This window comes from Babylonia areolata, chromosome 27 (assembly GCF_041734735.1).
Source record: "Babylonia areolata isolate BAREFJ2019XMU chromosome 27, ASM4173473v1, whole genome shotgun sequence".
Taxonomy (NCBI): domain Eukaryota; kingdom Metazoa; phylum Mollusca; class Gastropoda; order Neogastropoda; family Buccinidae; genus Babylonia; species Babylonia areolata.
The window spans coordinates 36,693,632-36,716,006 of record NC_134902.1 but is presented as its reverse complement, the minus strand read 5'-3'; the positions used below and the strand labels follow the sequence as shown (position 1 = coordinate 36,716,006).

Below are 22,375 nucleotides of genomic sequence, written 5' to 3'. Positions count from 1 at the left end.
AAAACACAATATACCACACAACACACCACAAGAAGACCATCAAACACAATATACCACACAACACACCACAAAAAGATCATCAAACACAATATACCACACAACACACCACAAGAAGATCATCAAACACAATATGCCGCACAACACACCACAAGAAGATCATCAAACACAATATGCCGCACAACACAAGATGATAAAACACAATATACCACACAACACACCACAAGAAGATGATCAAACACAATATGCCACACAACACACCACAAGAAGACCATCGAACACAATATGCCACACAACATACCACAAGAAGACCATCAAACATAATATGCCACACAACATACCACAAGAAGACCATCAAACACAATATGCCACACAACACACCACAAGAAGACCATCGAACATAATATGCCACACAACATACCACAAGAAGACCATCAAACACAATATGCCACACAACACAACATGACAAAACACAATATACCACACAACACACCACAAGAAGATCATCAAACACAATATACCACACAACACAACATGATAAAACACAATATGCCACACAACACAATATACCACACAACACACCACAAAAAGATCATCAAACACAATATACCACACAACACACCACAAGAAGATCATCAAACACAATATGCCGCACAACACAAGATGATAAAACACAATATACCACACAACACACCACAAGAAGATCATCAAACACAATATACCACACAACACAACATGATAAAACACAATATGCCACACAACACAATATACCACACAACACACCACAAGAAGATCATCGAACACAATATGCCGCACAACACAAGATGATAAAACACAATATACCACACAACACACCGCAATATGAAAGCAAGACCATGCCAAACGACAACCACACTCACTCACTGATCCTCAACACGATCATAACACACAATATTCACAGCCATACTCACTCTTGCTTTCATTCTTGACGGTATCAGATTCCTGCATGAATCGGTGGGCGGCAGTCGTCCAAGCCACAGCCTGAAAAACAACAAGCACAATCAAACAGTTAAACGTCACAAGTTCTTTCCATTTTATGTCAAATAATACCAGGTGATATGTTGTCTGTAATATCTCAAAGTTATGTCCATTCTATGTGAAACAGAAAACAGAAAACAAAAAACAACAACCAAACACACATCTTTTCCTTTTGTGACAATGACGCACATTGAAGGCCACACTGAAAAGGTAGGGGTAGGGGTGGGGGTGGGGGAGTTTTACAGATGCTTCAAAATCTGTTTTGAACCAATTGAATTTCATGTGAATGGAATTTGTGTGTGTGTGTGTGTGTGTGTGTGTGTGTGTGTGCGTGCGTGCGTGCATGAGTGTGTGCGTGTGTCTGTGTGTGTTTGTCTGTGTCTGTGTGCTTGCATGCATGTGTGTGTGCATCCTTTGTGTGTGCATGCTTCTGTGTGTGTGTGTTTCTCCCCATTGCTGCCGCTGCTTCTTTCCTTCTCCTCCTCCCTCCTCCCCCCCCAAACCCCCCATCATACCCCACCCCAACACCTTCCTCCCACCCACGCCCCCACATCCCCATCTCCCACCAAAGCTACATCCACACCATTTACCCACCCGCTAGTTCAGCACAGGATGGTACAACATTCCAAACCACAACCACTGTTTCTGCTGCTGCTCCTTCCACCGCCAACAAACCCACAACCCCCAACCCCTCCCCCACCCACGTCCTCCCAATCCTGCCCCATTCTCACACCTCCCCTCCCTCCTTACCCCCCTCCTCTCACCACACCCCTACCCATCACCCTCGCCAAACCCCCCCCTTCACCCCCCCCCCCACCGTTTACCTGCCCGTTAGGTTTGCACAGGATGGTGGTGCACTCGGGGCCAGACCCCCACTTCTGCTGCTCCTTCCAGACAAAGTCCTGGGGGGGCTGATGGAGCGAGCGGTCGCTGCAGCCGGCGTAGACGGTGACGAGGGAGTTGGGGGCGAACCTGGTGCGCGGGGGGAAGCGGAACATGGCCACGGGGTGACCCCCGACGTTCTGCTGCAGCGTGAAGCCTCCAAGGTCCAGCTCCTGCTCGGGAAACAATGGGGAAAGACTGGGATTCTTCTTCTGCTTTGAATTTGTGGGCTGTGACACACGTATGTACAAAGCGGGCTTTTCATGCATGACTGACTTTACCCCCACAATGTAGGCAGTCATACTCTGTTTTCAGGGTGGTGCATGCCAGGGTATGTTCTTGTTTCCATAACCCACCAAACCCTGACATGGATTACAGGATCTTTAACATGTGTATTTGATCTTCTGTTTGTGTATAAACACGAAGGGGGTTCAGGCACTAGCAGGCCTGCAGATCTGTTGACCTGGGAGACTGGGAAAATCTCCACCCTTTACCCACCAAGTGCTGTGAACAGGATTCGAACCAGGGACCCTCAGACTGAAAGTCCATTGCTTTAACCACACGGCTGCTGCGCCCGTCAAACAGAATAGAATAAAACAGACTGTAACAAAATTGGTAAAAAACAGAACAGAATTTGACTATGGGATTTTTTATGATCTCCCAGGTCAACATATGTACAGACCTGCTAGTGCCTGAACCCCCTTCGTGTGTACATGCAAGCAGAAGATCAAATATGCACGTTAAAGATCCTGTAATCCATGTCAACGTTCGGTGGGTTATGGAAACAAGAACATACCCAGCATGCACACCCCCGAAAACGGAGTATGGCTGCCTACATGGCGGGGTAAAAACGGTCATACAGGTAAAAGCCCACTCGTGCGCATACGAGTGAACGCAGAAGAAGAAGAAGACTATGGCCAAGAGTACATGGGTCACAAGGAATATCATGATGGGGAGTGTAGGTGAGGGAGGGGAGTGAGAGGGACACTTCACAAAAAAAGTACAAGCATAAACTGAAAATTGTATGTTACCGAAAATACATCAGGATAGGACTGAGTAAAAAATGAGATGGAAGAGGAGAGGAGGGGAGAGACAGACAGACAGACAGATAGACAAAGACACAAAGAAACAGAGAGACAGTGTGTGTGTTTGTGTGTATGTGTGTGTGTCAAGTCAAAAATTTTTTATTTTAAGATGGTATTTGAATAAGCAATGACTGCTTTTTTTTACATCAAGCCATCTGAAAAAAAAAGAGAGAAAAAGTTGGGAGATACATAGAAAAAAACACACAAAAGTATGTAAATTTAGTTACATGCATACACAAATTATGTGTGTGTGTGTGTGTGTGTGTGCACACAAATATGTCACTATGAATGTGTGCATGTGTATGTGTGTGTGCGCATGCACGTTCAAGTATCCCGTGAAGAATTAGTTTTCAGGATTAAAAAGAAAAGTACATTTCCTGTCTCTGCCTTTTCAAGGCAGCTGCGAAACAGCTTCACTGTCAGAAAAACAGAAAGAAAGACAAGACAGGCAAGGCCTTCAAGACTCACTTGTGATACACTTTAAAAAAAAATCCAAGCTTTTTATGTATTGAGTATAATTTCAAAATGTAATGTTTAAGATGAGAAAGATCAGGTTAAAGCGAATTAAGTCCCCTAGCATTAATTACAGAGTAATTTCCCTTTTTTACTATCTGCACCAAAACGTTTGCAAAATAAATAAAACTTCCATGCTTAGCAAAAGAAGTTCCTGTTTGAACAAAAAATGATAATAATGACTGCTCTTGTTGTTGGGTCAGAATATCTGATCAAAGTGCCAAGTTTAGAGAATACAAAAAATATAAATATAACAGTAAATGCAATTTTGCATATAATTAGGCTTCATTTTTTTTTGGGGGGGGGGGGGTTGTGCCCATCCCAGAGGTGCAATATTGTTTTAAACAAGATGACTGGAAAGAACTGAATTTTTCCTATTTTTATGCCTAATTTGGTGTCAACTGACAAAGTATTTGCAGAGAAAATGTCAATGTTAAAGTTTACCACGGACACACAGACAAACAGACACACACACACACACACAGACAACCGAACGCCGGGTTAAAACACAGACTCACTTTGTCTACACAAGTGAGTCAAAAAAGAAAGCTGTGAGACAAAGCCCCACCCATTCCCACTGACCTGCGACCCCTCGTTCACCAGACGGACGTACTTGCCCTCCTGGTGAACCTCGGCGATCTTCATGTTCCCTGTGGCACTGGAAGCAAAACCCAGGAACACCACATCAACATCATCATCGCAACATCACACCTCACCTGCACCTGTTGTCACACCTGGGACACAGGCCGCCAACAAGCGCTCTCCGGCCATTCCGGTCACGGTGCCAGTCTCTCCAGCTGTCTCCACGTGTGGTCTGTCCTCTTCATGTCTGCCTCCCGGTCACTGTGCCAGTCTCTCCAGCTGTGCCCACGTGTGGTCTGTCCTCTTCATGTCTGCCTCCCGGTCACGGTGCCAGTCTCTCCAGCTGTCTCCACGTGTGGTCTGTCCTCTTCATGTCTGCCTCCCGGTCACTGTGCCAGTCTCTCCAGCTGTCCCCACGTGTGGTCTGTCCTCTTCATGTCTGCCTCCCGGTCACGGTGCCAGTCTCTCCAGCTGTGCCCACGTGTGGTCTGTCCTCTTCATGTCTGCCTCCCGGTCACGGTGCCAGTCTCTCCAGCTGTCTCCACGTGTGGTCTGTCCTCTTCATGTCTGCCTCCCGGTCACGGTGCCAGTCTCTCCAGCTGTCCCCACGTGTGGTCTGTCCTCTTCATGTCTGCCTCCCGGTCACTGTGCCAGTCTCTCCAGCTGTGCCCACGTGTGGTCTGTCCTCTTCATGTCTCCTGGTCACGGTGCCAGTCTCTCCAGCTGTGCCCACGTGTGGTCTGTCCTCTTCATGTCTCCCTCCCGGTCACGGTGCCAGTCTCTCCAGCTGTCCCCACGTGTGGTCTGTCCTCTTCATGTCTGCCTCCCGGTCACGGTGCCAGTCTCTCCAGCTGTGCCCACGTGTGGTCTGTCCTCTTCATGTCTGCCTCCCGGTCACGGTGCCAGTCTCTCCAGCTGTGCCCACGTGTGGTCTGTCCTCTTCATGTCTGCCTCCCGGTCACGGTGTCATGTCTTTCTTTTCCTCTTTCCCTTTCCCCTGCGGTTTCCAGGTCAGGGCTTGCTTTGTGACCCTGGGCTTGCGGAGTGCAAGTCCACTCCATCGTCAGCGTCTTTGGAGGGTCTCTTTTACTGCAGGCTGCAATCTTTGATCGTTCCCACAGTTCTTCATTAGTGATTCTGTCTGGCCAGCGAATCTGGTGTTGATGTTGGTCTGGGTTCTCCACATGGCAGTGACAGTGGTTCTCAATTATCAATCTGTGGTGTACCAGCCCACAGGTTAGGATCACGGACTGACACATCAAAAGTGAGTTTTTTCTGCCTGTAGTCATAGTCGGCTCCCACCCAGAGCTGAGTAAGCTGTGGGCTCAGATGGGAAGACTGGGTCAGTCGAGGGTCATCCACTTCCTGGAAGCGTCTTTAGGAGCGTTGTTCAAATTTCCTGACCAAGACTGGACGTATCTGTTATCTCTCAGCCTGGATGACGCTGGATATATAAAAAGAGTACGTCCTTGTCAAGCAGTTCTAAACCTAAATGGGCCCCCACAGCAGCAGCCTCATCGCCCTCATTATCAGTCATCATCACTGAAATATAGACAAGAAAATATCCCAAATTCTGGTGCATAAAAATATATTTGTTATCGCTCAACGCAGCCTGCTGTCATCAAATACAATACATCGTACATGATAGCTAATAACCCTACCCCCCATCCCCCCCCCCCCCAAACTGTTGTCAAGTCAAGAACTGCTTGATTGGAAAGCCCCCCCCCCCTGCCCTCCACCCTTTTGATGGTAAATTAAAACAATAAAAGATAACCATATCAAAGTAACCAGAACAAGACCAGAACAATGAAGAGTCCACTGACAAAGGTAACTCACACAACCTGGTCTAGAATATAGAACGGCAAATGAAATATGCACTGAAATGAATTATGACATTAGTCCACACATCGCTGCTGGTAGAAAAGTGATTGTTTCTAAGTAAGCGGTAGCTGCATGAAAATAAGCAGAAAATCTACACCCAGTTCCAATCTAACACCATCTCTAACAAGTTCAGAAATAGAATAATGACATATCTTTTTTTTTATGCATGTTGAATCAATCAGCCTCACAAATATTTAATCACATAACACAGCACACAAGTCTTATACAATGTCATCCAATGCAGAATGTGATCAACTGAAATACATCATTAGTCTCAAACACTTTGAGTGCAGCATTCCTGAAAAAAAAAATACACACACAATATCAGCAAAAACTTTGAAATGCTTAATTTATAAAAAGCCTTTTTCAAGCAAGCACACACACATAAAACACACAAAAAAATACTACAAAAAACTGAAACCTAAAAGGTCTCCTCAACATCTGTTAATACCTAAAGAACAAAAATTTCAAGGGAAATAGAAACAGATAAACTCTGCACACACATTACTCATTGTTGTTAATTCCTGTGTAGTTTAACTACTGACTTGAGTATGTCAGGCCCAACATGTTAGGCCCAAAACTCGGCTTATATCACAGATTGACATAAGTTTACATTTGGGCCAACAGCAAAGTGAGAGCTGTATTATCAATGGTTTCTTCAGTCAATGGGAAATCATTTACAGCTTGGTCTTTTGTGAAGGACTATGATTCTCAAACTAGGAGGCAAAATCACACTGGCTCTTAGTGCTGCAGCCTTGTGGGCTGGTTGGCCTTTGGGAACCATCCCAATGCCGACTGTCCTAAAACCTTCTTGGCCGAGAGAGTGGGGATGTAACTTGGGCAAGACACTCTCCACTATAATCAAATTCTAGCCCAAATAGTCGGAACAGCAGTTGCCTCCTCTGCTGTTCTGATGGTCATAGTCGGACACGACTGACTATATATATATGAGCATGTCAACTTTGTGTGACACAGTTAAAGGTCCCTGGGCCTTACACAGCCATCAAGCAATGAGGTCACATCCACTGTGTCCTGGGCTCAGCACAGGAAGAACAGGGGGAGATGTGCACCCCTAAGCAAAATGCTGCAAAAACTGGTACAACAGACCAACATTTAGAGTCTGGGTCCTCCAGTCTGAAGGTCTTGGGTTCAATCCTGGCATAGGTGCGGGCTATGGGTTGAGATCTCTTCCAATCTTACATGTCAGCGTACGAGCAGATTTGTGATTGTGCTTTAATCCATTCATACACACACAGAAGATCAAATACACTCATTAACTATCCCATCAGTGTTTTGGTGGGTTATGGAAACACAAACATAGCCAGCATACCCTTGAAAACTGAGTATGGCTGCCTTCAGGGCTGAGTTAAAACGGTCATACACACAAAAGCCCACTAGTTCATGCGTGTGACCGTGGAAGTTGCTGCCCATGAAGACAGAAAGAAAAAAAAAGAGAAAAGGCTTTAGAAAATACCACAGTTCCACATAAAGCTGAGATCATGCCAGGAAGAACACACCTGGAAAAAACATGCACTAAAAAAATTGACAGGTGTTACAAAAAAAATTGTCCAAAAAACAAACTGGTTGCAGTGCCAGCCACAAAAGTAATCCATTCCTCCCCTCCCTTGCACCGCCCCCCCCCCCACCCTCCTTCCCCCATTCTCCCCAATTTCCCCCCACATAACTTGCAAAAACATTTGCTTGTTTTTGTGTTGTTAATTCTGTGAGAGAGAGAGAGAGAGAGAGAGAGAGAGAGAGAGAGAGACAGAGAGAGAGAGAGAGAGAGAGAGAATGTGTGTCTGTGTGCCTTTGTGTGCAAACATGCATCTCTGTCTCTATATCTACATATCTGTGTGAGTGTGTATGCCCATGAATGTGCATCTGTGTATGTTTCTGCACACCTAAACACAAACATGTGTTTCCCTGAATAAATTTTTTTTTTTTTTTTTTTTTTTTTTTTGCAATAAGCAAAGCACTTCATAAAAACACAAGCGACAAATTTGTCTTAGCAGCAAGAAGAGCAAAGATCACCTAAAACTGGTCTTAAGGCTAAAAAAAAAAAAAAAAAAAAAAAAAAAAAAAAAAGAAAAAAACTTGTGAAACTATCACATTAAAGAAAGCAAGCATGTTCCACAGGCACATGAAAATATCAACCAAACGCCTTGGCAAACGAAGCCTGCTTGCCACTACACTGAAATCCTAACCAGAAGCTTCTCTCTAAGGCTCTAGTCTCACTGTTCTTATTCTAAAGCATCTACTGCATGTTATAAGACACTACACTCTGATTTCCTCAATCCACCCAGGTGTCAATGGGTATAAGACACTTCACTCTGATTTCCTCAATCCACCCAGGTGTCAATGGGTATAAGACACTACACTCTGATTTCCTCAATCCACCCAGGTGTCAATGGGTATAAGACACTTCACTTTGATTTCTTCAATCCACCCAGGTGTCAAGGGGTATAAGACACTTCACTGATTTCCTCAATCCACCCAGGTGTCAATGGGTATAAGACACTTCACTGATTTCCTCAATCCACACAGGTGTCAATGGGTATAAGACACTTCACTCTGATTTCCTCAATCCACCCAGGTGTCAATGGGTATAAGACACTTCACTGATTTCCTCAATCCACCCAGCTGTCAATGGGTATAAGACACTTCACTTTGATTTCCTCAATCCACCCAGGTGTCAATGGGTATAAGACACTTCACTGATTTCCTCAATCCACCCAGGTGTCAATGGGTATAAGACACTTCACTGATTTCCTCAATCCACCCAGGTGTCAATGGGTATAAGACACTTCACTGATTTCCTCAATCCACACAGGTGTCAATGGGTATAAGACACTTCACTGATTTCCTCAATCCACCCAGGTGTCAATGGGTATAAGACACTTCACTCTGATTTCCTCAATCCACCCAGGTGTCAATGGGTATAAGACACTTCACTCTGATTTCCTCAATCCACCCAGGTGTCAATGGGTATAAGACACTACAATCTGATTTCCTCAATCCACCCACGTGTCAATGGGTATAAGACACTACAATCTGATTTCCTCAATCCACCCAGGTGTCAATGGGTATAAGACACTTCACTGATTTCCTCAATCCACCCAGGTGTCAATGGGTATAAGACACTTCACTGATTTCCTCAATCCACCCAGGTGTCAATGGGTATAAGACACTTCACTGATTTCCTCAATCCACCCAGGTGTCAATGGGTATAAGACACTTCACTGATTTCCTCAATCCACCCAGCTGTCAATGGGTATAAGACACTTCACTTTGATTTCCTCAATCCACCCAGGTGTCAATGGTATAAGACACTTCACTGATTTCCTCAATCCACACAGGTGTCAATGGGTATAAGACACTTCACTTCCTCGTTCGCCTCCCATTAGATGAGCAGCCCGGTGTCCTCGATGAAGGCTGCCGTCCGTTGCAGCTCCTCCAGGGTGCCGTGCAGCTTGGCTTCCACTGCTGTCGGTGTTGGCCAGTACTTCCTCCTGGATGCTGCATGCGTCCTACAGTCTTGAAGGATGTGGTCGGTTGTCATTGGCCCCTCACCACAAGGGCACTCTCCTCTCTGTCCAATGCCAAATTTTGTGTGCATGTGGTGGAGCAGGCGGTTGTGTCCAGTCCTCAGGCGGAAGATCTTGACCTGTTCCCGTCGTTCCAGCAAATCCACCCACTTCACTCTGATTTCCTAAATCCACCCAGGTGTCAATGGGTACCCGACTTTAGTCGGGGAAGGTCAAAAGCAGTAAAAGGAGAGGACTGCCCCCGCGCCTCCCCCTTTCAATGCTGAGCCCTGGACACAGTGAATTCACTGACCCTGTGTCCAAAAAAGGCTATGGGGCCTTTTGTTTCACATTACAAATCCAGAAAATACAAAAGTTGTTCAGATACTGCAATACGTACAGGGAAGGCTGCAAGCTACAGATTAAAAAAAAAAAAAAAATTATGATTAAGCTTTCATGGAGGAAACAGCTCAGACTTTGACCTTCTTCAGTCTGTTCACATTTCAACTGGTGACATTTTCAAGAAATTTCCATCATGGACATACGATCCCCAAAATGTCTTTCTTCTTCTTTAATCTGAAGTATTCTTGTTAGATTTCTAAGCTACTCACTGCATCCAGTTTCTACTTCTATCTACTGACTGTCACACACGTTCAGCTTCAATTTTCTAGACTTTTCAGTGATGAACACACTTTTGATTTTGATAAATGGGACAGACACACTGTCTCCACACTTTGTCATCAATCTTCTGGTCTGTGACATTTTTGCTTTTACAGACCTTCAGAACTGTTGCAGTCACACAGTGTTAGTTCTTCCAGCTGTTTCTGACCTTCACCCCAAACACACTCTCAGCATCGAGCCATGTAGGCAGCAAGCAGACGGTTCCACTAGGAACGCTGTCTTCTTCTCTCTACTTCTAAGCAGCATGTGGTTTTTTAAACTAACACAAGCTCCTCCTACCGTTTGACTCTCTCCAAACTTGGGCAATAGATTGGAGGAAGCGCCGCGATCCTGCACAAATTTTCTACTGGTTGGTGAGTTCTTCAAAACATTTTATTCAGTAAAAAAAAAAAAATCTAAAGAGAATGTATGGTGGAAGATCTAAAATAATCTGTGTTGCAACGAGCTTGAAGAAACATTGGTGAGAACTTGTTTCGATGATGTCTCATTTTGGCGAGATCTTGTTTTTTTCCCCCCCCCCTTTTCAGAAAATTTCTATCAGTGATCTTTATTTCACAATTACCATATACGCATGTCTTTATGCAGTGGAAAACTAACTGTGTGATGTGTGTGGTGTGGTGTGTATATAGGTGTGTGTGTGTGTGTGTGTGTGTGTGTATGTGTGTGTGTGTGTGTGTGTGTGTGTGTGTGTGTGTGTGTGTGTGTGTGTGTGTGTGGCTGACAGCTGTCAAAGCCATAAGAAGGTACAGGATTGGGGACAGCAGACAACTTGCTGTGACAATCTTTAGCACAGTAACTGAAACCACTGGTAATCATCACCAGCAAAACGTAATACCATGCTGTCAGTTACAAGAATTAATTTCTAATTTCTGTTTTGCAGAGTATTAACTTTTTGGGCATGACTGTATCAACATACCAGGGCTCCACATAAAAAGTCATTAGTACATCCAGTTTAGAATGCAAGTGCACAAATACCCACAATAATTTGTTGGGCAGCTTGAGGCTAAACTATTGGGGATCTGGGGTGCATTAACTTTTTTTCCCCCATAATAAGAGAAGCTGGGTGTGTGTGTGTGTGTGTGTGTGTGTGTGTGTGTGTGTGTGTGTGTGTGTGTGTGTGTGTGTGTGTGTGTGTGTGTGTGTGTGGGTGTGGGTGTGTGGAGGTCTATACTGTGTGTGAGCATGCACATGTGCATGTATCTGAGCATGCCTGTTTGTCTGATTCTCTGTGTGTGTGCGCGCATGCATGTATACATGTATGTGTGCGAGTGTGCATGTGTGTATGCATGTGAGCACGCAAACCTCTTTGCATGCATGTGAGTGTCCATGTTCACTCCTGTATGAAGGCTTGCATGCTTCAGTGCATGATAAATCATCCTTAATGTTATCCACACATGTCCGCACAGGCCCCTTTTCTTCTGATCCACACACAAACGCCCAACAGTGCATGATAAATCATCCTTAATGTTATCCACACATGTCCGCACAGGCCCCTTTTCTTCTGATCCACACACAAACACCCGAGTCACTCCAGTCACCCATCCTACTTTAAGGGAGCCATATCACTTCAGAAAACAAAAACTCTACATCAAAATAACAATGAAAATTTAAAAAAAATATAGCATGCCAAAAACTGTGAAAAACACACGAATCAGCAACAAACTGCATTCCCCTTTTAGGAAGTGACTCAAAATATCCACTGCTCATACAAACTGCATTCGCCTTTTTAAGACGTGACTCAAAATATCCATGACTCGTGACACACACGTTGGTCCATGTGAGCAGAGGGAAAAAAACGGTTTGGGGGGTGGGGGTTGGCAATAGAACTGTGAGTGGAAAGTGTGAAAGCCGGTGAAGGAGACAAGAGGACTGAGGGCAGGAGAGGAGGGAAAGGAGGAGGGAGGGAGAAATGGGTGGACAGCAAAGGGGAGACGGTGGAGAAAAGGGTGAGAAGAGGGGGGTGGGTGGTGGGTGTGGGGGGAGCGGCAGGGTAGAGAAAGGGTGAGAAGAGGGGGACTGGGTGGTGGGTGTGGGGGGAGCGGCAGGGTGAGAAGAGGGGGATGGGGGTGGTGGGTGTGGGGGGAGCGGCAGGGTGAGAAGAGGGGGATGGGGGTGGTGGGGGTGGGGGGAGCGGCAGAGTGAGAAGAGGGGGACTGGGTGGTGGGGGAGGGGGGAGGGGCAGGGTAAGAAGAGGGGGACTGGGTGGTGGGGGGAGGGGGGAGGGGCAGGGTGAGAAGAGGGGGACTGGGTGGTGGGTGTGGGGGGAGGGGCAGGGTGAGAAGAGGGGGATGGGGGTGGTGGGGGTGGGGGGAGCGGCAGGGTGAGAAGAGGGGGATGGGGGTGGTGGGTGTGGGGGGAGCGGCAGGGTGAGAAGAGGGGGACTGGGTGGTGGGGGTGGGGGGGAGGGGCAGGGTGAGAAGAGGGGATGGAGGTGGTGGGGGTGGGGGGAGCGGCAGGGTGAGAAGAGGGGACTGGGGGGGGTGGGGGGAGGGGCAGGGTGAGAAGAGGGAGATGGGGGTGGGTGGGGTGGGGAGCGGTGCAGTGAGAAGATGGGGGGGGTGGTGGGGGTGGGGGGGGGGAGCAGGGGTAGAGAAAAGGGTGAGAAGAGGGGGATGGGGTGGTGGGGTGGGGTGGGGGAGAGCAGGGTAGAGAAAGGGTGAGAAGAGGGGAGGGAGGTGGGGGGGGGGGAGCGGGGTAGAGAAAGGGTGAGAAGAGGGAGATGGGGGGGGGGGGGGGGGGGTAGAGAAGGTAGAAGAGGAGATGGGGGGGTAGGAAGGGGTGAGAAGGGAGAATGGGGGGGGGGGGTAGGAAAGGGGAGGGGAGGGGGGGGGGGGGGGGGGGAGAGGGTAAAAGAGGGAGTGGGGGGGGGGGTGAGAAAGGGTGAGAAAGGGGATTGGGGGGGGGGGGTAAAAAGGGTGAGAAGGGGAGATGGGGGGGGGTAGAGAAAGGGTAGAAAGGAGATGGGGGGGGGGGGGTAGAGAAAGGGTGAGAAGAGGGAGATGGGGGGGGGGGTAGAGAAAGGGTGAGAAGAGGGAGATGGGGGGGGGGGGGGTAGAGAAAGGGTGAGAAGAGGGAGATGGGGGGGGGGGCCCAGGGAGGAGAAAGGGTGAGAAGAGGGAGATGGGGGGGGGGGGCAGGGAGGAGAAAAGGGTGAGAAGAGGGGATTGGGGGGAGGGGGGCAGGGTAGAGAAAAGGGTGAGAAGAGGGGGATGGGTGTGGGGTCGTGGCGGGGGGAGTGGGGGGGGGGGGAGGGGACAGGCTGGAATAAAAAGGGTGGATGAGGGACGAAGGAGTAGTAAGCCATCAGGAAAGAAAGAAAGAAAGAAAGAAAGAAAAGAAATATTTTTTAAAAAAACACATGCGTGTTGACAGAATCTCCCCCCCCCCCCCCTCCCCAATCAGCATGCGTCCAAAGGCAGTGGCAAACCAGGCCCAGAATGGTTCCATCCACTTACTCCTCTGTCTTACTTTCTGACCATGGCACTGCCAGGTCCTTTTCCATGCTGCTGTCGCTTCTTTCAGGAACGAAAGGTATAGCAAAAAAGAAAAAAAAAAAAAAAAAAAAAAAATTACAACCTGGTTATTTTCTGAGCCTATCAGTGCAAAAACAGGTATGTTAAACCCAGTTTTAAGCACATTATCACAAAGGCATGCATGTATGTGTGTGTGTGTATGTGTGTGTTATTTTCTGAACCTATCAGTGTAATAACAGTATGTTAAATCCAGTTTTAAGCACATTATCACAAAGGCATGCACGTACATGTGTGTGTGTGTGTGTGTGTGCGTGTTATTTTCCGAGCCTATAAGTGCAAAAACAGGTATGTTAAACCCAGTTTTAAGCACATTATCACAAAGGCATGCACGTATGTGTGTGTGTGTGTGTGTGTGTGTGTGTGTGTTATTTTCGAGCCTATAAGTGCAAAAACAGGTATGTTAAACCCAGTTTTTAAGCACATTATCACAAAGGCATGCACGTACGTGTGTGTGTGTGTGTGTGTGTGTGTGTGTGTGTTATTTTCCGAGCCTATAAGTGCAAAAACAGGTATGTTAAACCCAGTTTTAAGCACATTATCACAAAGGCATGCACGTGTGTGTGTGTTTGTGTGTGTGTGTGTGTGTGTATGTGTGTGTTATTTTCTGAACCTATCAGTGTAATAACAGTATGTTAAACCAGTTTTAAGCACATTATCACAAAGGCATGCACGTACGTGTGTGTGTGTGTGTGTGTGTGTTATTTTCCGAGCCTATAAGTGCAAAAACAGGTATGTTAAATCCAGTTTTAAGCACATTATCACAAAGGCATGCACATATGTGTGTGTGTGTGTGTGTGTGTGTGTGTTATTTTCTGAGCCTATCAGAGCAAAAACGGTACGTTAAATCCAGTTTTAAGCACATTATAACGAAGGCATGCACATGCGAATAAAATAAGTGCATGAAAGAATAACATGTAAATCTATCAAGTGGTGTATAGATAAATAAATAGATTGATTAGTCACTGAGCAATTAACAGACGAATGGATGAAAAAAAACTGATATATACTGAAACAGATAGATACAGACACAAACATACATACATTTATATACATACATATATACATACAAATATACATACAAACAAGCATACATACATATATACATATACATACATACATACATGCATATAAACACACACACAGACACAGACACACACACACACACATACAAACATCGATGGAAAAAGAGTCAGAGAGGCAGACAGACAGATACCGATATACAGATCCAGATATATATATACGAAAATATTCAGAACAAAAATTAACAACCAAAAAAAAATCATCAAAATGTGTTCAATCAGCTTAAAACCGATCCCCACACTCTACTCCTTATGTATGTACATGTGTATGCACATATGTGGAGTGATGGCCTAGAGGTAACGCGTCCGCCTAGGAAGCGAGAGAATCTGAGCGCGCTGGTTCGAATCACTGCTCAGCCGCCGATATTTTCTCCCCCTCCACTAGACCTTGAGTGGTGGTCTGGACGCTAGTCATTCGGATGAGACGATAAACCGAGGTCCCGTGTGCAGCACGCACTTAGCGCACGTAAAAAACCCACGGCAACAAAAGGGTTGTTCCTGGCAAAATTCTGCAGAAAAATCCACATCAATAGGAAAAACAAATAAAACTGCACGCAAGGGAAAAAAAAAAAAAAAAAGGGTGGCGCTGTAGTATAGCGACACGCTCTCCCTGGGGAGAGCAGCCCGAATTTTACACAGAGAAATCTGTTGTGATAAAAAGAAATACAAATACAAATACAAAATACAAATCTATATTATATCCATATGTACGTAATTCTAACCTGGAGGTGGACACGGTGTAGTCATGGTAGACAGATGACGAGGGCTGCTCATTCTGCTGACCCCGTGACCGACCCTGGCTGTACAAGGTGTCCTGCTGAAGGTCCTGGAACATCTTGTCGAAGTAGTCGTGACCTTGGCCCTGGTCGCTGCGCACCAAGTTCAGGTTGCGATGTCGCTCCCCTGAAAGCACGCCCAGCAGATTGATTGACTGATTGATTGATGTGGATACTTATATAGCGCCTATCCTCGGTCAGAGACCAAACTCTAAGCGCTTTACATACACGGGGACATTTGCACCACAGGCTGCCTACCTGGGTAGAGCCGACTGACGGCTGCCACTGGGCGCTTGTCATTCGTTTCCTGTGTCATTCAATCAGATTTCAGACGCACACGCATACACACTCAGAATGACATGTAAAATTTTACGTGTATGACCGTTTTTATTTATTTACCCCGCCATGTAGGCAGCCATACTCCGTTTTCGGGGGTGTGCATGCTGGGTATATTCTTGTTTCCATAACCCACCGAACGCTGACATGGATTACAGGATCTTTAACGTGCGTATTTGATCTTCTGTGTGCGCATACACACGAAGGGGGTTCAGGCACTAGCAGGTCTGCACATATGTTGACCTGGGAGATCGGAAAAATCTCCACCCTTTACCCACCAGGTGCGCCGAGATTCGAACCCAGGACCCTCAGATTGAAAGTCCAACGCTTTAACCATTCAGCTATTGCACCCGTCAAGATGGGACATCAAGTTTCACGGCTTTGGCGCTGAGTGTTTGGTACTGACAGTGCTTTTGTGCTCCGTTTTTTTTTTTTGTTGGGGGGGGGGGGGGGGGGGGGGGGGTTGTGACAAGGTTTCTTATTCCGGGATGATTCTTCTTTACGTATGTGTTAGTTTAGAACGGGTCTCTTTTAATTAGTTAACGCATGCTATGATAACTGATTTTATGTACTTGTTAGTTTAGAATGGGTCTCTTTTAGTTACTGCACGCTACAATGCTATGTCGGTCATTTACTGAATGAGTTTAAACCATGCTACAATGCTATGTTGGTCTTTTACTGCATGCTACGATGCTATGTTGGTCTTTTACTGAATGAGTTTAAACCATGCTACAATGCTATGTTGGTGTTTTACTGCATGCTACGATGCTATGTTGGTCTTTTACTGCATGCTAAATTGCTATGTTGGTCTTTTACTGAATGAGTTTAAACCATGCTACAATGCTATGTTGGTCTTTTACTGCATGCTACAATGCTATGTTGGTCTTTTAGTGCATGCTATGATGCTATGTTGGTCTTTTAGTGCATGCTACAATGCTATGTTGGTCTTTTAGTGCATGCTACAATGCTATGTTGGTCTTTTACTGCATGCTATGATGCTTTGTTGGTCTTTTACTGAATGAGTTTAAACCATATCTCTTTTACTGCATGCTACAATGCTATGCTGCTCTTTTACTGCATGCTACAATGCTATGCTGCTCTTTTACTGCATGCTTCAATGCTATGCTGCTCTTTTACTGCGTGCTACAATGCTATGTTGGTCTTTTACTGTGTGCTACAATGCTATGTTAATGGGGTTTGTTTGGGGTTTTTTTTTAAACCTGCCATTGAACAATTTCAATTTAAAATGATTCTATAGAAGCATTTCTTATTCTGAAATTGTTTCTTTCTTCTCTTTTTGTGTCTCTGTGAGTGGGGGCTTTTTTGGAGGGTAAGGAGTGGGGGGGGGAGAGTGGGGTATGGTAAATCAAGCTGCTGCATTGTATCACAAAAACCTATCTTTCCTTTGTCACCTTCTCTTTATTTGAAAGAGCCTGCGTGTCCAAACATGTAGACCACCTTTGCCGCTGGGTGTCAGGGGTTTGCCATTTTGCGACAGTAGATATGACAAAACAATACAGACAAATCATATCATGTTGCTTATGCAAGCTATACCCAGCAAAGGGGGCGCAACTTAGGGCTGAACACCTGTCAGTTTTTAAAATCAGTCAAAAAGAAACCAAAAGAACCTTAAAAGGTCAATTAAGCTCATGTTAAAAAAAGGCCAATCAGCCCAAGTCCTGTTCAGTCCACATAAAAATTTCAATCAAGTTAAAAATATTTATTTCCTTCAGGAACTGAAGAAAAGTATCTGGAGAAATATCTCAGAACAAGGTGTTCACAAAGCAGACTGAACTGAAGAAAATGTAAATAGTTGTTACTATAGTCATAACATTATCACAAATACATTAACTCATTAAAAAAAAAAAAAAATTAACAATACAGAAAAACACAACTTAAATCATGATGGCTTATTATAAAGAAGAAAGGTATTGTAATAATAAATGATAATAATAATAATAATAATTCATAACTTTTCTATGACACGATATCCGTACTAATGCTGCTCAAAGCGCCTTACATCATCAAGCCAGATATAAAAATAACATAAAACATTACAACAGCTCAATCCAATGCGTTCACAGAATGAATAAAAAAGCATGATCCACCAAACAATAAAAATAACAAGTAAATAATGCTTAGATTACCGTAAAAAGAAATACATTCCTTAAAAACACACATTTTTTAGACACACACATACATGCGTGCGCACACTCACACTCGCACACGCACACACACACACATGCACATGCGCGCACACGGACACATTAAATATATCAACTGCACTAAAACAGGATTATGTGAGTTTAAATATGAGTACAGAAATGTTTGCAGAAAAGGTGCGTTTTCATATCTGACATGAAGGTCTGGAGATCAGGAGCATTTCTGAGGGATGATGGCAAAGAATTCCAAATTTGGGGTACTTGAGCCCTAAAAGACCTTTTCCCTGCACATTTTAAATTAGTTCTTGGGACTTTAAGTAACAGTTCAGAACTGGATCTTAGCATTCTACATGGTTCGTACGTTTCCAGCACAGAGGAGAGATATGGGGGAAGTGATTCAACAAAATGTCGGAAGGCAAGGGTCACTAGTTTATAGTGAATGCAGGACTCTATAGGAAGCCAATGTAACTGATGCAAAAGAGGTGTGACATGTATACTGATACTGATTCAACAGCATTATCAATCAGTCAATTTCTGTGTAAGACAAACAAAAACACAGCATCTACATCACACACACACACACACACACACACACACACACACACAGAGGAATACCTATATTACAGAATGACGAGACCTTTTCAGAAAAAAGCATTTTTCCACATAAGATCCAATTCTACTTAAGATTAGCTTTTCAGACTCAAGGCCTGACTAAGCGCGTTGGGTTACGCTGCTGGTCAGGCATCTGCTTGGCAGATGTGGTGTAGCGTATATGGATTTATCCGAACGCAGTGACGCCTCCTTGAGCTACTGAAACTGAAACTTTTCAGACAATATCTGGCCTTCCAAAAGGCGGAAATTTAGATGACTAAGCTGACTAGAGTTGCAGACTGACTTAAGCTCTGCTATTTCAACCACATGCAGCTAACATAAAAAGAAAGAGGGAGAGAGAAAAAAAAAGGAAGTGAAGTAGAGCAAAGCCAACAAAGGATGTGCTGTGTGCTGGTCTTGAAAAATGAGTAAAAAACTGTAAAAAACTTCCACCAAATTTCACTATGACCTGAACACTTTTGTTTTCTCTCATGTCTACACTTGTGATATTCAGTTTGTTTGTACTGCAGAATGATATTTTTTTTTAACGAACAGAAAAAAATCCTTCAATCTGAAGAGCCAATCTAAAAACTTCTTTTTGCAAACTGAAGATCAACTTTTCAAATACTCAGGAAAAAAAAAAGCATTTTAACTTTTGTTATCGTTCTTTACTATGGAAATCTTAGTCTGAAAAACAAAGGACATGTAGCTTGTACTGTGAACATCACTGGCAAAATTACTGGCACCAGACAACTCTCCTTGGCTGATCTATATCATCAAGCAGGGAAGCGGAAAGCCGTTCAAATTGTTCATGACTGCTCTCACCCTGTGTGTTCCTGTTTTGAACTGCTCCCTTCTGGCCAGCCACATACAGTGCCACTTGCAAAGAGAAATATATTCAAAAGATCTTTTATTCCCACAGCAGTGTCTGTTTTAAACGGTCCTATGCACCGACACAACACAGCTGTTTGTATACTGTATCTGTGCTTTGCACATTTTGTCACCAAGTGATTTACATTGAACTTCTACAGGTTTATCTGTGATTTTCATTTAGCTTTTATGTGGCTAAATGTAACAGGTAAATTGATTTAATCACTTTTATTTCTTTTCAGTGGAATATTTGTTTTACTGCTCCCTTGTTTTCATGCTCGCATTGCTGCCATGTACATGTGCTTGTGCGAGTGTGGGAGTCAGTCAGCAAGCGTGCCAGCATGCGTGCATGTGTGGGAGTGGTTGGATTTGTGAACGTGTTCCATACCTACACACCCAAACTATCCCCTGTTTGGATAATTTGAAACCAAATTTGGTTTAAAAAGGTAGATATCTTTTTAAACTAGTATATGTTTGCATCAGATGTTTGGATCTTTACTGTTTATACTGCAGTGTGATCAACTTAATTTGCTGCGACGGTGATTGTGTTTATACTGCAATGTGATTAACTTAATTTGCTGCGACGGTGACTGTGTTTATACTGCAATGTGATCAACTTAATTTGCTGCGACAGTGATTGTGTTTATACTGCAATGTGATAAACTTAATTTGCTGCGATGGTGATTGTGTTTAAACTGCAATGTGATTAATTTAATTTGCTGCGACGGTGATTGTGTTTATACTGCAATGTGATCAACTTAATTTGCTGCGACGGTGATTGTGTTTATACTGCAATGTGATCAACTTAATTTGCTGCGACGGTGATTGTGTTTATACTGCAATGTGATCAACTTAATTTGCTGCGACGGTGACTGTGTTTATACTGCAATGTGATAAACTTAATTTGCTGCGACGGTGACTGTGTTTATACTGCAATGTGATCAACCCTTTCTCTACCCTGCCCCCCCACCCCCTCATCTCCCTCTTCTCACCCTTTCTTCACCCTGCCCCCCCCCCCCCTCACCCTTTCTCTACCCTGCCCCCCCCCCCTCTCACCCTTTCTCTACCCTGCCCCCCCCCCCTCTCACCCTTTCTCTACCCTGCCCCCCCCCCCCCCCCCCCTTCTCACCCTTTCTCTACCCTGCCCCCACCCCTCTCACCCTTTCTCTACCCTGCCCCCCCCCCCCCTTCTCACCCTTTCTCTACCCTGCCCCCCCCCCCCCCTTCTCACCCTTTCTCTACCCTGCCCCCACCCCTCTCACCCTTTCTCTACCCTGCCCCCCCCCCCCCTTCTCACCCTTTCTCTACCCTGCCCCCCCCCCCTTCTCACCCTTTCTCTACCCTGCCCCCCCCCCCCTCACCCTTTCTCTACCCTGCCCCCCCCCCCCTTCTCACCCTTTCTCTACCCTGCCCCCCCCCCCCCCCCATCTCCCTCTTCTCACCCTTTCTCCACTCTTAATTTGCTGCGACGGTGATTGTGTTTATACTGCAATGTGATCAACTTAATTTGCTGCGACGGTGATTGTGTTTAAATTGCAATGTGATAAACTTAATTTGCTGCGACGGTGATTGTGCAATGCTCTTCCCTCTCTCTTCCACTCTTCCCCCCACCACATCCCCCACCATGGTCATGTGTGTGAGTGAGTGGTTTTTCACTTTGGCTTCGAAGGCGATATATTCTGATGATGAGATGACTTGTTTTATTTTATTATTTCTTAAAATAGCTTTCAACTTTCTGTCCCTCTCTTAAGAGGAGCCCGAAGGCAAATTTCCATACACTGTGTGTTTCTGATGTCAAAGGAATCAGTCGACTGATTAATTGCTAAGCCCTCATGAACTAGATTTAGTGCATTGCACTGCACTGTACCATAGTGAATATATTATGTGATATGTTAGGGTACGGCACGGTACAGTACGGTACGGTATGATAATGCATTGTATCTCTGGTTGCTATGAATGTTTCCACATAACTATCCCCAGATATGTATTAACAAATAATCTAGCCTTGTTTTCTCAACATCCAAATACATCCAAATGCACTGTAACAAAATATCAGTCACTCTTGGCCAACAAACTCTCTGGAATAAACTATGATGTATTCATACATGCAATTACAATCACAGTCGTACCGTGCATGTAATATAATGGTGCATAAATGCATAAAGTGTTACTAGTGACATTTACATATGTATACACACACAAAACAAGAAAAAAAAAGTGCAAGTGCATGTGGTTATTCAATAAGAATGTGCCCTTTACACAAACATGAGAATTTGCAAAATAGTTTAACTCATCATAAACCCTGCTGAACAATTGGTAACCCTTTACCCCCCCACCCCAGTCATCAGACCAGATTGGCAGGGCTAAAAGAATTTCAACATGTCAAACGTGTCAAGTGTTACACTGATAAATGACAATAAAAAAAAAAACCAGGCATCTATAATCTATCAGAAGGTTTAGCCAAAAATGCCAACTTCTTGTGATTTTGAAAAAAAACAAGAACACTGCTCTTTCTTGTGTTAGTCAATCATATAATGTTTCTAGTTTACACATGAGCAACTAAAATTATAACTAATTGATTTGTTTCAGACGGCAGAAAAATCTCATTGCATTTCTTTCATTTAATTGTTTTCAGTTAATGTGAATTTTCTTTGCATATTTCTGTGTGTGTGTGTGTGTGTGTGTGTGTGTGAGTGAAAGAGAGAGGCAGACAGACAGAGAGAGAGAGAGAGTGTGTGTATGTGTGTGCGCGTGTGTGTGTGTGTGTGTGTGTGTGTGCGTGCGCATGCACACACGCTCGTGCACACCCACACACAGGAGTATGGTCATGCACATGTATATATACCTAAGGGTATGCATCACTTCA

General features: G+C 44.7%; 1 protein-coding gene across 5 annotated transcripts in view; it reads right to left on the bottom strand.

Moving 5' to 3' along the window:
- The window catches only part of LOC143300933 (uncharacterized), a 76,726-nt gene that overhangs the window by 25,667 nt on the left and 28,684 nt on the right, over positions 1-22,375 (bottom strand). For 3 of the 5 annotated variants that reach the window (XM_076614871.1, XM_076614875.1, XM_076614874.1), the window contains exons 10-15: positions 19,465-19,518; positions 15,497-15,677; positions 10,442-10,492; positions 4,077-4,152; positions 1,839-2,069; positions 948-1,017 (exon numbers count right to left, since the gene is read on the bottom strand). In XM_076614871.1, the coding sequence (XP_076470986.1) occupies positions 948-1,017; positions 1,839-2,069; positions 4,077-4,152; positions 10,442-10,492; positions 15,497-15,677; positions 19,465-19,518 (663 nt within the window). The remainder of the gene's footprint in view (positions 1-947; positions 1,018-1,838; positions 2,070-4,076; positions 4,153-10,441; positions 10,493-15,496; positions 15,678-19,464; positions 19,519-22,375) is intronic. The other 2 variants (XM_076614872.1, XM_076614873.1) reach the window with 2 other exon arrangements.